Source organism: Mya arenaria, chromosome 13 (genome assembly GCF_026914265.1).
Source record: "Mya arenaria isolate MELC-2E11 chromosome 13, ASM2691426v1".
Classification (NCBI taxonomy): Eukaryota; Metazoa; Mollusca; class Bivalvia; order Myida; family Myidae; genus Mya; species Mya arenaria.
The window spans coordinates 9,860,948-9,876,371 of NC_069134.1; the positions used below are offsets into that span (position 1 = coordinate 9,860,948).

Genomic DNA, 15,424 nt, shown 5'->3' on the forward strand with positions numbered 1-15,424 from the left:
CAGAACCGTTCCCTACATGCAGCTCCTTACAGACAGTGATTGACTGATTATGTAGGACCGTTCCCTACAAGCAGCTCCTTTCAGACGGTGACTGACTGGTTATGTAGGCCCGTTCCCTACATGCAGCTCCTTACAGACGGTGACTGACTGGTTATGTAGGACCGTTCCCTACATGCAGCTCCATACAGACGGTGACCGACTGGTTATGTAGGACCGTTCCCTACATGCAGCTCCTACCAGACGGTGACCGACTGGTTATATAGGACCGTTCCCTACATGCAGCTCCTTACAGACGGTGACCGACTGGTTATGTAGGACCGTTCCCTACATGCAGCTCCTTACAGACAGTGACTGACTGATTATGTAGGACCGTTCCCTACATGCAGCTCCTTACAGACACTGACTGACTGATTATGTAGGACCGTTCCCTACATGCAGCTCCTTACAGACAGTGACTGACTGATTATGCAGAACCGTTCCCTACATGCAGCTCCTTACAGACAGTGATATACTGATTATGCAGAACCGTTCCCTACATGCAGCTCCTTACAGACAGTGTTTGACTGATTATGCAGGACCGTTCCCTACATGCAGCTCCTTACAGTCAGTGATTTACTGATTATGCAGAACCGTTCCCTACATGCAGCTTCTTACAGTCAGTGATTTACTGATTATGCAGAACCGTTCCCTACATGCAGCTCCTTACAGACAGTGATTGACTGATTATGTAGGATCGTTCCCTATATGCAGCTCCTTACAGACAGTGATTGACTGATTATGTAGGATCGTTCCCTATATGCAGCTCCTTACAGACAGTGCCTGACTGATTATGTAGGACCGTTCTCTACATGCAGCTCCTTACAGTCAGTGATTTACTGATTATGCAGAACCGTTCCCTACATGCAGCTCCTTACAGACAGTGATATACTGATTATGCAGGACCGTTCCCTACATGCAGCTCCTTACAGACAGTGATATACTGATTATGTAGGACCGTTCCCTACATGCAGCTCCTTACAGACAGTGATATACTGATTATGCAGAACCGTTCCCTACATGCAGCTCCTTACAGACAGTGATTTACTGATTATGTAGGACCGTTCCCTACATGCAGCTCCTTGAAGTCAGTGATTTACTGATTATGCAGAACCGTTCCCTACCTGCAGCTCCTTACAGACAGTGACTGACTTATTATGTAGGACCGTTCCCTACATGCAGCTCCTTACAGACAGTGATTGACTGATTATGTAGGACCGTTCCCTACATGCAGCTCCTTACAGTCAGTGATTGACTGATTATGTAGGACCGTTCCCTACATGCAGCTCCTTACAGTCAGTGATTGACTGATTATGTAGGGCCTTTCCTTTCATGCAGCTCTTTACTTCATGCAGCTCCTTACAGACGGTGACTGACTGGTTATGTAGGACCGTTCCCTACATTCAGCTCCATACAGACGGCGACCGACTGGTTATGTAGAACCGTTCCCTACATGCAGCTCCTTACAGACGGTGACCGACTGGTTATGTAGAACCGTTCCCTACATGCAGCTCCTTACAGACGGTGACTAGCTGGTTATGTAGGCCCGTTCCCTACATGCAGCTCCATACAGACGGTGACTGACTGGTTATGTAGGACCGTTCCCTACATGCAGCTCCATACAGACGGTGACCGACTGGTTTTGTAGGACCGTTCCCTACATGCAGCTCCTACCAGACGGTGACTGACTGGTTATATAGGACCGTTCCCTACATGCAGCTCCTTACAGACGGTGACCGACTGGTTATGTAGGACCGTTCCCTACATGCAGCTCCTTACAGACAGTGACTGACTGATTATGTAGGACCGTTCCCTACATGCAGCTCCTTACAGACACTGACTGACTGATTATGTAGGACCGTTCCCTACATGCAGCTCCTTACAGACAGTGACTGACTGATTATGTAGGACCGTTCCCTACATGCAGCTCCTTACAGACACTGACTGACTGATTACGTAGGGCCGTTCCCTACATGCAGCTCCTTACAAACAGTGCCTGACTGATTATGTAGGACCGTTCCTTACAGTCAGTGACTGACTGATTATGTAGGGCCGTTCCCTACATGCAGCTCCTTACAGACAGTGATTGACTGATTACGTAGGACCGTTCCCTACATGCAGCTCCTTACAGACAGTGATTGACTGATTACGTAGGGCCGTTCCCTACATGCAGCTCCTTACGGACAGTGATTGACTGATTATGTAGGACCGTTCCCTACATGCAGCTCCTTACAGACAGTGACTGACTGATTATGTAGGGCCGTTCCCTACATGCAGCTCCTTACAGACAGTGACTGACTGATTATGTAGGGCCGTTCCCTATATGCAGCTCCTTACAGACAGTGACTGACTGATTATGTAGGGCCGTTCCCTACATGCAGCTCCATACAGACGGTGATTGACCGTTCCCTACATGCAGCTCCTTACAGACAGTGCCTGACTGATTATGTAGGGCTGTTCCCTACATGCAGCTCCTTACAGACAGTGATTGACTGATTACGTAGGACCGTTCCCTACATGCAGCTCGTTACAGTCAGTAATTGACTGATTATGTAGGACCGTTCCCTACATGCAGCTCCTTACAGTCAGTGATTGACTGATTATGTAGGACCGTTCCCTACATGCAGCTCCTTACAGTCAGTGATTGACTGATTATGTAGGGCCTTTCCTTTCATGCAGCTCCTTACTACATGCAGCTCATTACAGGCGGTGACTGACTGGTTATGTAGGACCGTTCCCTACATGCAGCTCCTTACAGACAGTGACTGACTGATTATGTAGGACCGTTCCCTACATGCATCTCCTTACAGACAGTGATTGACTGATTATGTAGGACCTTTCCCTACATGCAGCTCCTTACAGACAGTGACTGACTGATTATGTAGGGCCATTCCCTACATGCAGCTCCTTACAGACAGTGACTGACTGATTATGTAGGACCGTTCCCTACATGCAGCTCATTACAGACGGTGACTTAATGATTATGTTGGACCGTTCCCTACATGCAGCTCCTTACAGACAATGATTGACTGATCATGTAGGACCGTTCCCTACATGCAGCTCCTTACAGACAGTGATTGACTGATTATGTAGGACCGTTCGATCCTTACATGCAGCTCTTTGCAGACCGAGATTTGTTGGTAATGTAGGGCGGTTCCCTAAATATTACTCGTTAAAGACAGTGATTTACTGTCTATGTAGGGCCAATTCCTACATGCAGCTCCTTAAAGACAGTGATTGACTGATTATATAGGCCGTTCCCCACATGTAACTTCTTAAATGACAGTGATTGATTTGATTATATAGGCTGTTCCCTACATGTAACTACTTACAGACAGTGATTGACTGATTATGTAGCGCGTTTTATTGTTTATGTTGAGCCGTTCCCTACATGCAGCTCCTTACAGACAGTGATTGACTGATTATTTTGTGCCGTTCTCCTCATGCAGCTCCTTACAGACAGTGATTGACTGATTAGGAAGGGCGTTCACTTCATGCAGCTCCTTAAACAGTGATTGACTGATTATGTAGGACTGTTTCCTACATGCAGCTGCTTACAGACTGGGACTGTGAAGAGCGTTTACTACATGCAGCTGCTTACAGACTGGGACTGTGAAGGGCGTTTCCTACATGCAGCTGATTACAGACTGAGACTGTGAAGGGCGTTTCCTTGATGCAACTGATTACAGACTGGGACTGTGAAGGGCGTTTCCTACATGCAGCTGATTACAGACTGGGACCGTGAAGGGCGTTTCCTACATGCAGCTGCTGACAGACTGAGACCGTGAAGGGCGTTTCCTACATGCAGCTCGAGGGATGAAAGCGAAAAGGTTCTATCTGCTTCTTTATTTAATGTCACTTAGAACCTTTTCGCTTTCACCCCTCGAGCTGCTGACAGACTGGGACCGTGAAGGCGTTTCCTACATGCAGCTGCTTACAGACTGGGATTGTGAAGGGCGTTTTCTACATGCAGCTGCTGACAAACTGTGACTGTGAAGGGCGTTTCCTACATGCAGCTGCTGACAGACTGGGACTGTGAAGGGCGTTTCCTACATGCAGCTGCTGACAGACTGGGACTGTGGAGGGCGTTTCCTAGATGCAGCTGCTGACAGACTGGGACTGTGAAGGGCGTTTCCTAGATGCAGCTGCTGACAGACTGGGACTGTGGAGGGCGTTTCCTAGATGCAGCTGCTGACAGACTAGGACTGGGAAGGCCGTTTCCTAGATGCAGCTGCTGACAGACTGGGACTGTGGAGGGCGTTTCCTAGATGCAGCTGCTGACAGACTGGGACTGGGAAGGGCGTTTCCTAGATGCAGCTGCTGACAGACTGGGACTGTGGAGGGCGTTTCCTAGATGCAGCTGTTGACAGACTGGGACTGTGAAGGGCGTTTCCTAGATGCAGCTGCTGACAGACTGGGACTGTGATGGGCGTTTACTACATTGTTACGACCACTAAACACGACAGAGAAAGAGAAACTAGCAGCAAACTTAAACAACAACACATTTTATTTCAACTAATAGTTTTACAAAAGACATTTCAAATAAGTTATGCTAAAACCATAAAACCGGTACATAGAATAAGAAAGACTGTTTAATGTCTAAAAGTCACAAAATATTTTCTCTGATCCCGGTAGATTTAAATGTTCACAAAATTCAATTGACATGAAATATTGAACACATTATTTGAGCATTATTACATTCGAACAAGAGGTTAAAATGTAATCCTCACAGATAATTTAGTTAATTCCAAATTTCTAGTAATGTGAAACTTTACACCAAAGATCAGAGAAGTTTGCCCTTATAAACCAATCAAGAATTTCAATAACATACTACAAAAATAACTTTCTCTCAAATTCTATAAGAATCTTATTACATCTAGTTCTATCGATGGAAAATTCTAGTGCGATTTAAACAAATCCTGGTAAATACATTCTAAAAATATTAAAGGGAAAAAAACATACTAAAATATGATAAATTTACGTCATCTAACAATTGAACGCGATTCTACAAAAAAAAATACGGAATGAAGTAAACAATTTAAAATGCATTTACATGTAACAACCCGGAACTTCTCACAAGTGGGGATTGACTGTTGGGACGTTTATAAACTCACAACCGCGGTAATACAGAAATAGACTAACTGATTATGGAGAGCCAATTCCTACTTGCTACTCCTTAAGGCAGTGATAAACTGATAAAATAGGTCCGTTTCTACATGGATCACATTAAAGACAGTGATAACATGATAATGTGGGGCCTCTTTAACATATAACTCCCTACATACAGCGATTGATTGATTATATACGATTTTTGCTACGTGCAACTCCTTACAGACTGAGCTTTACTTATTATGTAGGACTGTTTTTCGTGCAAATCTTGAGATAAATTTATCATGTAGTCCCGTTTTCGTGCAACTCCCTGCAGACGAAGATTTATTTATTATGTTGGCCTGTTTTTCGTGCAACTCCTTGCAGATTAAGATTAATTTATTATGTAGGACTGTTTTTCGTGGAACTCTTTGCAGACAAAGATTGAATTGTTATGTAGTCCTGTTTTCGTGCAACTCCTTGCAGACTAAGATTAATTTATTATGTAGGCATATTTTTCGTGCAACTCCTTGCAGATTAAGATTGATCTATTATGTAGGACTGTTTTACGTACAACTCCTTGCATACTAAGATTAATTTATTATGTAGGCCTATTTTTCGTGCAACTCCTTGCAGACTAAGATTAATTTATTATGTAGGCCTGGTTTTTGTGCAATTCCTTGCAGACTGAAATTATCAATAATGTAGGCCTGGTTTTCGTGCAACTCCATACAGACCAAGATTGATTTATTACGTTGGCCTGTTTTTCGCGTAACTCCTTTCAGACTAAGATTAGTTTATTTTGTAGGCCTGGTTTTCATGCAACTCCTTGCAGACTGAAATTATTAATTATGTAGGCATAGTTTTCGTGCAACTCCTTGCACACTAAGATTGATTTATTATGTAGGCCTGTTTTTCATGCAACTCCTTGCAGACTTAGATTAATTTATTATGTAGGCCTGGTTTTCGTGCAACTCCTTGCAGACTGAAATTATTAATTATGTAGGCCTGTTTTTCGTGCAAATCCTTGCAGACTAAGATCAATTTATTATGTAGGCCTATTTTTCGTGCAACTCCTTGCAGACTAAGATTGATTTATTATATAGGCCTGTTTTTTGTGCGATTCCTTGCAGACTAAGATTGATTTATTATGTAGGCCTGTTTTTCTCGTACTCCTATCAGACTAAGATTGATTTATTATGTAGGCCTGTTTTTCGCGTAACTCCTTTCAGACTAAGATTTATTTATTATTTAGGTCTGTTTTTCGCGTAACTCCTTTCATACTAAGATTAGTAAAATATGTAGGTCTGTTTTTCGCGTAACTCCTTTCAGACTAAGATTCATTTATCATGTAGTCCTGTTTTCGTGCAACTCCTTCAGACTAAGGTTAATTTATTATGTAGGCCTGTTTTTCGTGCAACTCCTTGCAGACTAAGATTAATTTATTATGTAGGCCTGGTTTTCGTGCAAATCCTTGCACACTAAGATTAATTTATTATGTAGGCCTGGTTTTCGTGCAACTCCTTGCATGCTGAAATTATTAATTATGTAGGACTGGTTTTCGTGCAACTCCTTGCAGACTAAGATTAATTTATTATGTAGGCCTGTTTTTCGTGCAACTCCTTGCAGACTAAGATTAATTTATTATGTAGACCTGTTTTTCATGCATTCCTTGCAGACTAAGATTAATTTATTATGTAGGCCTGTTTTACGCGTAACTCCTTTCAGACTAAGATTAATTTATTATGTAGGTCTGTTTTTCATGCAACTCCTTGCAGACTAAGATTGATTTATTATGGCGGCCTGTTTTTCGTACAACTCCTTGTAGACTAAGAGTGATTTATCATGCATGCCTGTTTTTCGTGCAACTCCTTGCAGACTGAGATTGATTTATTATGTAGGCCTGTTTTTCGTGCAACTCCTTGCAGACTAAGATTGATTTTTATGTATGCCTGTTTCTCATGCAACTCCTTGAAGACTGAAATTTATTCATTATGTAGGCCTGTTTTTCGTCCAACTCCTTACAGACTGAGCTTGACACATGCAACTTTTGACCAAGATTGTCTGATTATGTGGCCCTGTTCTCACATACAACTTCATGCAGACCGAGATTTGCTGATTATGTAGTCTTGTTCCCACTTGCAACTTCATGCTGACCGAGATTGGCTGATAATGAAGTCAAGTTCCCACATGCAACTTTTTGCAGACCGAGATTGGCTGATAATGAAGTCAAGTTCCCACATACACCTTCTGTAGACCGAGATTAGCTGATAATGAAGTCAAGTTCCCACATGTAACTTCTTGTAGACCGAGATTGGCTGATAATGAAGTCAAGTTCCCACATGCAACTTCTTGTAGACCGAGATTGGCTGATAATGAAGTCAAGTTCCCACATGTAACTTCTTGTAGACCGAGATTGGCTGATAATGAAGTCAAGTTCCCACATGCAACTTCTTGCAGACCGATATTGACTGATTAAGTAGTCAAGTTCCCACATGCAACTTCTTGCAGACCGAGGTTGGCTGATAATGAAGACAAGTTCCCACATGCACCTTCTGTATACCGAGATTAGCTGATAATGAAGTCAAGTTCCCACATGTAACTTCTTGTAGACCGAGATTGGCTTATTATGTAGGCTATTTCCAACATGCAGCTTGATGCAGAGCGAGATTGGCTGATTATATACCCAAGTGCCTTCATCCAACTACATACAGAGCGAGATTGGCTGATTATGTAGTCAAGTTCCCACATGCAACTTCTTGTAGACCGAGATTGGCTGATCATGTAGTTCAGTTCCCACATGCAACTTCTTGTAGACCAAGATTGGCTGATTATGTAGTTCAGTTCCCACATACAACTTCTTACAGACCAAGATTGGCTGATTATGTAGTTCAGTTCCCACATGCAACTTCTTGTAGACCAAGATTGGCTGATTATGTAGTTCATTTTCCAAATGCAACTTCTTGTAGACCAAGATTGGCTGATTATGTAGTTCAGTTCCCACATGCAACTTCTTGCAGACCAAGATTGGCTTATTATGTAGTTCAGTTCCCACATGCAACTTCTTGCAGACCAAGATTGGCTGATTATGTAGTTCATTTTCCACATGCAACTTCTTGTAGACCAAGATTGGCTGATTATGTAGTTCAGTTCCCAAATGCAACTTCTTGTAGACCAAGATTGGCTTATTATGTAGTTCAGTTCCCACATGCAACTTCTTGTAGACCAAGATTGGCTGATTATGTAGTTCAGTTCCCACATGCAACTTCTTGCAGACCAAGATTGGCTGATTATGTAGTTCAGTTCCCACATGCAACTTCTTGTAGACCGAGATTGGCTGATTATGTAGTTCAGTTCCCACATGCAACTTCTTGTAGACCGAGATTGGCTGATTATGTAGTTCATTTTCCACATGCAACTTCTTGTAGACCAAGATTGGCTGATTATGTAGTTCAGTTCCCACATGCAACTTCTTGTAGACCAAGATTGGCTGATTATGTAGTTCAGTTCCCACATGCAACTTCTTGCAGACCAAGATTGGCTTATTATGTTGTCCAGTCCCTACATGCATCTTCATGCAGACCGAGATTGCCTGGAAATGTGGGCCTGTTCCTTCAGACTACCATTGGCTGTTATTATAGGGCTGACTCCTGCATGTTACTCCTAAAAGATAATTTAGGCCCATTCATACATGTAACCCCTGGCATATCGTGATTATGTGCAGCTCTTTCCTACACGCAACTCCCGGCAAACAGTGATTTACTGATTATGTAGGACCATCTCCTACATGTTACTTCATACAGACAGTGATCACCTGTTTATGTAGGACCTTTTCCTACATATCTCTTACAGACAGTGATGAACTGTTTATGTAGGACCGTTTTCAACATATTACTTCATACAGACAGTGATGAACTGTTTATGTAGGACCGTTTCCTACATTTTAATTCTTACAGACAGTGATCAACTGTTTATGTAGGACCATCTCCTACATGTTACTCCCTACAGACAGTGATGAACAGTTTATGTAGGATCAGCTCCTACATGTTACTCCCTACAGACAGTGATGAACAGTTTATGTAGGACCATCTTCTGCATGTTACTCCCTACAGACAGTGATGAACAATTTATGTAAGACCAGCTCCTACATGTTACCTCATACAGACAGTGATGAACAGTTTATGTAGGACCATCTCCTACATGTTACTCCCTACAGATAGTGATGAACAGTTTATGTAGGACCATCTCCTACATGTTACTCCCTACAGACAGTGATGAACAGTTTATGTAGGACCATCTTCTACATGTTACTCCTAACAGACAGTGATGAACAGTTTATGTAGGACCATCTCCTACATGTTACTCCCTACAGACAGTGATCAACTGTTTATGTAGGACCATCTCCTACATGTTACTCCCTACAGACAGTGATGAACAGTTTATGTAGGACCATCTCCTACATGTTACCCCCTACAGACAGTGATGAATAGTTTATGTAGGACCATCTTCTACATGTTACTCCCTACAGACAGTGATGAACAGTTTATGTAGGACCATCTCCTACATGTTACCTCATACAGACAGTGATGAAGTGTTTATGTAGGACCATCTTCTACATGTTATTCCTTACACTACAGATAGTGATGAACAGTTTATGTAGGACCATCTCCTACATGTTTCTTCTTACAGACAGATATAAACTGTTTATGAAGGACCATCTTCTACATGTTACTCCTTACAGACAGTGATGAAGCGTCAAAGTAGGACCATTTCCTACATGTTACTTCTTACCGACAGTGATGAACAGTTTATGTAGGACCATCTCCTACATGTTACTCCGGACCATCTTCTACATGTTACTCCCTACAGACAGTGATGAAGCGTTTATGTAGGACCATCTCTTACATGTTACTCCCTACAGACAGTGATGAACAGTTTATGTAGGACCATCTCCTACATGTAACTTCTTTCAGACAGTGATGAAGCGTCTAAGTAGGACCATCTCCTACATGTTACTCCTTACAGACAGTGATGAACAGTTTATGTAGGACCATCTCCTACATGTTACTCCCTACAGACAGTGATGAAGCGTTTATGTAGGACCATCTCTTACATGTAACTCCCTACAGACAGTGATGAACAGCTTATGTAGGACCAGCTCCTACATGTTACCTAATACAGACAGTGATGAACAGTTTATGTAGGACCATCTTCTTCATGTTACTTCATACAGACAGTGATGAACAGTTTATGTAGGACCATCTTCTACATGTTACTTCATACAGACAGTGATGAACAGTTTATATAGGACCATCTCCTACATGTTACTCCCTACAGACAGTGATGAACAGTTTATGTAGGACCATCTCCTACATGTTACTCCCTACAGACAGTGATGAAGCGTTTATGTAGGACCATCTCCTACATGTTACCTCTTACAGACAGTTATAAACTGTTTATGTAGGACCAGCTCCTACATTTTACCTCATACAGACAGTGATGAAGTGTTTATGTAGCACCATCTTCTACATGTTATTCCTTACACTACAGACAGTGATGAACAGTTTATGTAGGACCATCTCCTACATGTTACTTCTTACAGACAGTGATAACCAGTTTATGTAGGACCATCTCCTACATGTTACTTCTTACAGACAGTGATGAAGTGTTTATGTAGCACCATCTTCTACATGTTACTCCCTACAGACAGTGATGAACAGTTTATGTAGCACCATCTTCAACACATTATTCCTTACACTTCAGACAGTGATCACCTGTTTATGTAGGACCATCTCCTACATGTTACTCCTTACAGACAGTGATGAACAGTTTATGTAGGACCATCTCCTACATGATACTTCTTTCAGACAGTGATGAACAGTTTATGTAGGACCATCTCCTACATGTTTCACCTTACAGACAGTGATGAACAGTTTATGTAGGACCATCTCCTACATGTTACTCCTTTCAGACAGTGATGAACAGTTTATGTAGGACCATCTCCTACATGTTTCCCCTTACAGACAGTGATGAACAGTTTATGTAGTGCCATCTTGTACATGTTATCTAATACAGACAGTGATGAAGTGTTTATGTAGGACCATCTTCTACATGTTACTCCTTACACTACAGACAGTGATGAACAGTTTATGTAGGACCATCTCCTACATGTTTCTCCCTACAGACAGTGATGAAGCGTTTATGTAGGACCATCTTCTACATGTTACTCCCTACAGACAGTGATGAACAGTTTATGTAGGACCATCTTCTACATGTTACTCCCTACAGACAGTGATGAACAGTTTATGTAGGACCATCTTCTACATGTTACTCCCTACAGACAGTGATGAACAGTTTATGTAGGACCATCTTCTACATTTTACTCCCTACAGACAGTGATGAACAGTTTATGTAGGACCATCTCCTACATGTTACTCCCTACAGACAGTGATGAACAGTTTATGTAGGACCATCTCCTACATGTTACTCCCTACAGACAGTGATGAACAGTTTATGTAGGACCATCTTCTACATGTTACTCCCTACAGACAGTGATGAACAGTTTATGTAGAACCATCTCCTACATGTTACCTCATACAGACAGTGATGAACAGTTTATGTAGGACCATCTCCTACATGTTTCTTCTTAAACAGGCTTGATTCTACATGTATACCATGTACATTAACCCGACAGAAATTGACTAATGTTTTATTATTTAAAAAGATTGTACAGGATAAAACAACCTAAGAACATCAATACCTTACCTTTTCTCATCTTCTATCTTCCTATCTTTAATTCACATTTTCCATTTTGTTTTTAAAATAGTACTTTGGGCAGATAAAAGAGGGTACAAATACTATGTGTACATTCTTATATGTAAAAGTTGCAGTACATACTGTGATTCTAAACTTGTACAATATACTCATACCTGGATGAGGTTGTGCACAATAAGTAGCCAACAAGCACACATACCATACAAATAGTGTTTCCTAACCTCTAGTTTATGCCTCATATGTGTCCTGAATGACACATTCCGTGCAAGCCACGTCCGTGAAGGGTAATAGTTTTGTCTGAGAAGATATGACAAACAAGCTATATTATTTCAATATTTTATTTCAATGTTCATGAAATTTCTGTTTCTTAATAAATCAACTAAAGACTAAGTATCTCATAACAAAATATGCAAAACATCCAAATACCATTCGTAACATTCAAATCAAAACAAATATTCATTTATCACTATATAACAAATTGCTTTATACAAATTCATTGCTCAGAAATATCACTTTAATACATGGTTTTTAGCCAAAACATTGCTATACCATTGCTGATATTTTAAATCATGATGTACAAATTTTGGTCCCAAGTAATTCTCCCTTATTTGCAATATGAATGATATTGCCACATATATTCAAAAAATGATTCTACTATGATAAATTATAACTATAAGCCTGTGAGAAAGCATAATTGGTCAATTTTAAAACAATTTGGGAATATTTCAGATATTATGGTCCTTGGATGAGGTAGCCAAATTTGAAATACAATATGTTTACAATTTCCTAGAATAGCTATTTGCAAATATGTTTTATATTTGGTTGTGAAAAACAATATTTTTCTCCTGCAGTGAGGTGAAATTGACATTACTCATTTCTGCTTTTAGAAAAAGTCTATTTGAGATCTATGGCGAAAATAAATGAGTAAAACAAATTGACCAAGTCTGCAAATTTCAAGTTGCATTTGGACTTGAAGTTCATTATGGATTTCAAATTTTGGATATTACATAGTTATGCCACCAAGTAAGCAAACAGTAGTGGCAAAATCAGGACTCCACTAAATAGACAGCATACAATGAACAATACCATCAACTTTAAGGAAATAAATTATTAAATAATTTGATACAGAAAGAAAATAATAAAGGAGCAAACAAATATAAAAAGTATGAACTTTATTTAAGTAGCATTTGAATACAGGCTTAGCTGAGATCAGTGAAATTAATTGATTGAGACAAAGTGATGAATCAATAATTGAAAGATAATGCCTTCAATATTGCTATAGAATTATTCCTTTTTATTGGAGAGTTTGCCATATAGACACTAGCTGATAGTGTTTCTGTACAATAACTTAATGAAATAGCAATAAAGTTATATCATATTGAATTTCAGACTTTCTTCCATTATAAATATGAACTATGCAGACATTTATACATTTACTACAAACTGCAGGCAACATTTATGTATGTTGCATGGCAACAACATTCCATTATCCCTTTCAAAGAAATAGTGTATATATACATTGTTTTTGCCAGTGAAATACTCAAATAATTCTATAAACTTCTTAACCTTCAACCAACCTCATATATACAGTAACATGTAGATCAACCAGCCTCATATATACAGTAACATGTAGATCGATTTATCAATACCACACAACAGCATTTATCAAAAACTCACAACAGCACTTTTTATCGGAAAATTCCAAGAAAGCAAACAATCTTAAATATTTTAAAACCAATGGCAGAATATTAAAATAACGACAATTATTTCTACTCTGATCACTGAAGATTCAATTAAGAAAATGTACAAAAGTTAACCTTTTATTTATAAATGTAATGATTCTATTGATAATTTTCATAGCTCAATACTTACAAACTCAAGATAAAAAATAGCGCCATGTCTGTTTCACTTTCTGGATTTAAAAATAAACTCCATTATTCTTCAAAACCAATAATGAATTTATATGCTGTCAAGAGATCAACAAGAAATGGACAGTTTTATAACTGAACAAGTTCCAATAAATCTTTACACTTGTACACTATGATTGCAATACAATTTCATTTATTATGAGTATCAAATGCTATCACATGTTTGACTGTTGGCAAAATAGTTCAACATTCAAATTCTCAAATTCACACAGTTTCTTTTATAATTCATTTATACAAGGAAAATGTGCACACCAAATACTAGTCAGACTTGCTTAGTGTCCTCGCTCTCTTCCAAGGCAGCTAGGTACAACCTCTTTGAGCAATAAGTACTTTTTCACAATATGAAAATAATGTATGTTGTATTGCTCCATTATTAATTATAAATGATAAACATATACACAGAACACTTTGTGTTGCACGAAATGGGACTTTCGTATTGCCAATAATCACAATATTGCTATTGATATTTTCATTTACCTAACGCTTTAGGCATTTTGCATTTTTCATGCTGTAATCCCCATAGAATACTTCATGTTGTATTTTCAATCATCACCTGTCTTGCAAACTTGAAGCAAGTTTTGGGTGAGAAAAACATTCCCATTCTTGTCCTAAACGACCTTTAACTTGAAACATAGCTACTGACCTTGACCTTTAAGATATATGGCATATGCTTAAAAGAATCAAGGTCATATTAATACATATTTCAAGGACACATTAGTTCTTATCGAGTTTTGAGCTTCAAATTGAGCTATTGTCTTGTTTTCATGGAAAACAATAGTCCCATAATCCTGGACATGTAAAATAGTTTGTAATTAAGCAATGCCACTCTATGCAATGCCTGAGGACATCACAGCTGGGATTGCCCCACTGTTTCTTCTGTCATTCCAGTGGAATTTAATCCCTTCATTTTATGAAAGACAATCTGGATTCATCTCATAAACATTTCAAATCTGGATACCTGATGTCCAGATATGATTATAGATTGTTTCATCTCAGAAACATCTCAAGAAGTACTCAAGCAGTTTAAAACTACTCACTCATTTCATACATCTAATCATTCTCCTGAACTTCCTCTGAAAAATAATCACAAATCTTGCACTTTGCCACCGAACGTATGAACGAAATCTCTTAAATGTAAAATGACGCCATATTATGCATTGATCCCAATTGTTTGTCTACTGTAACAGCAGAACGCCATTAGATGTCCACCCCTTCAATGTCAACAAGGTTTTTCAACATTGACCTTGAAAAGGTCATTCTGTCAAGAATGTCTCGCTGGCAGCCATCTTGAATGAGGTGCACCATACTGTAGGTTGTAGCTCGACGTTCCTCGTCAATGTATGTGACAAAGTAGTCATTGCGCATGTAGCTCAGAATGATCTTAGTGTGGTCATCAAAGAAGTTAACCTGGAAGGGAAATAAAACAAGTTAAATCTCTTGTCTGAAACCTACTCAAAAACTCTTAACTTCATCTTGATATAACCTTAGTTGAATGTTATGGTAACATAAAATGAATATCATAAACACATGTGTATAGAGGCTTTCATTATATAAAGTTTAATCAATATGAAAGTAGTTATTTTGTCAAGATAAATATC

The 15,424-nt window shown here is 39.6% G+C and overlaps 1 protein-coding gene across 1 annotated transcript in view; it reads right to left on the reverse strand.

Moving 5' to 3' along the window:
- Positions 1–12,220: 12,220 nt before the first annotated feature.
- LOC128214163 (serine/threonine-protein kinase PLK1-like) overlaps positions 12,221–15,424 on the reverse strand; it is a 36,707-nt gene continuing 33,503 nt past the window's right edge. The window contains exon 12 of the mRNA XM_052920486.1: positions 12,221–15,233. Within this exon, the coding sequence (XP_052776446.1) occupies positions 15,024–15,233 (210 nt within the window). The 3' untranslated portion in view covers positions 12,221–15,023. The remainder of the gene's footprint in view (positions 15,234–15,424) is intronic.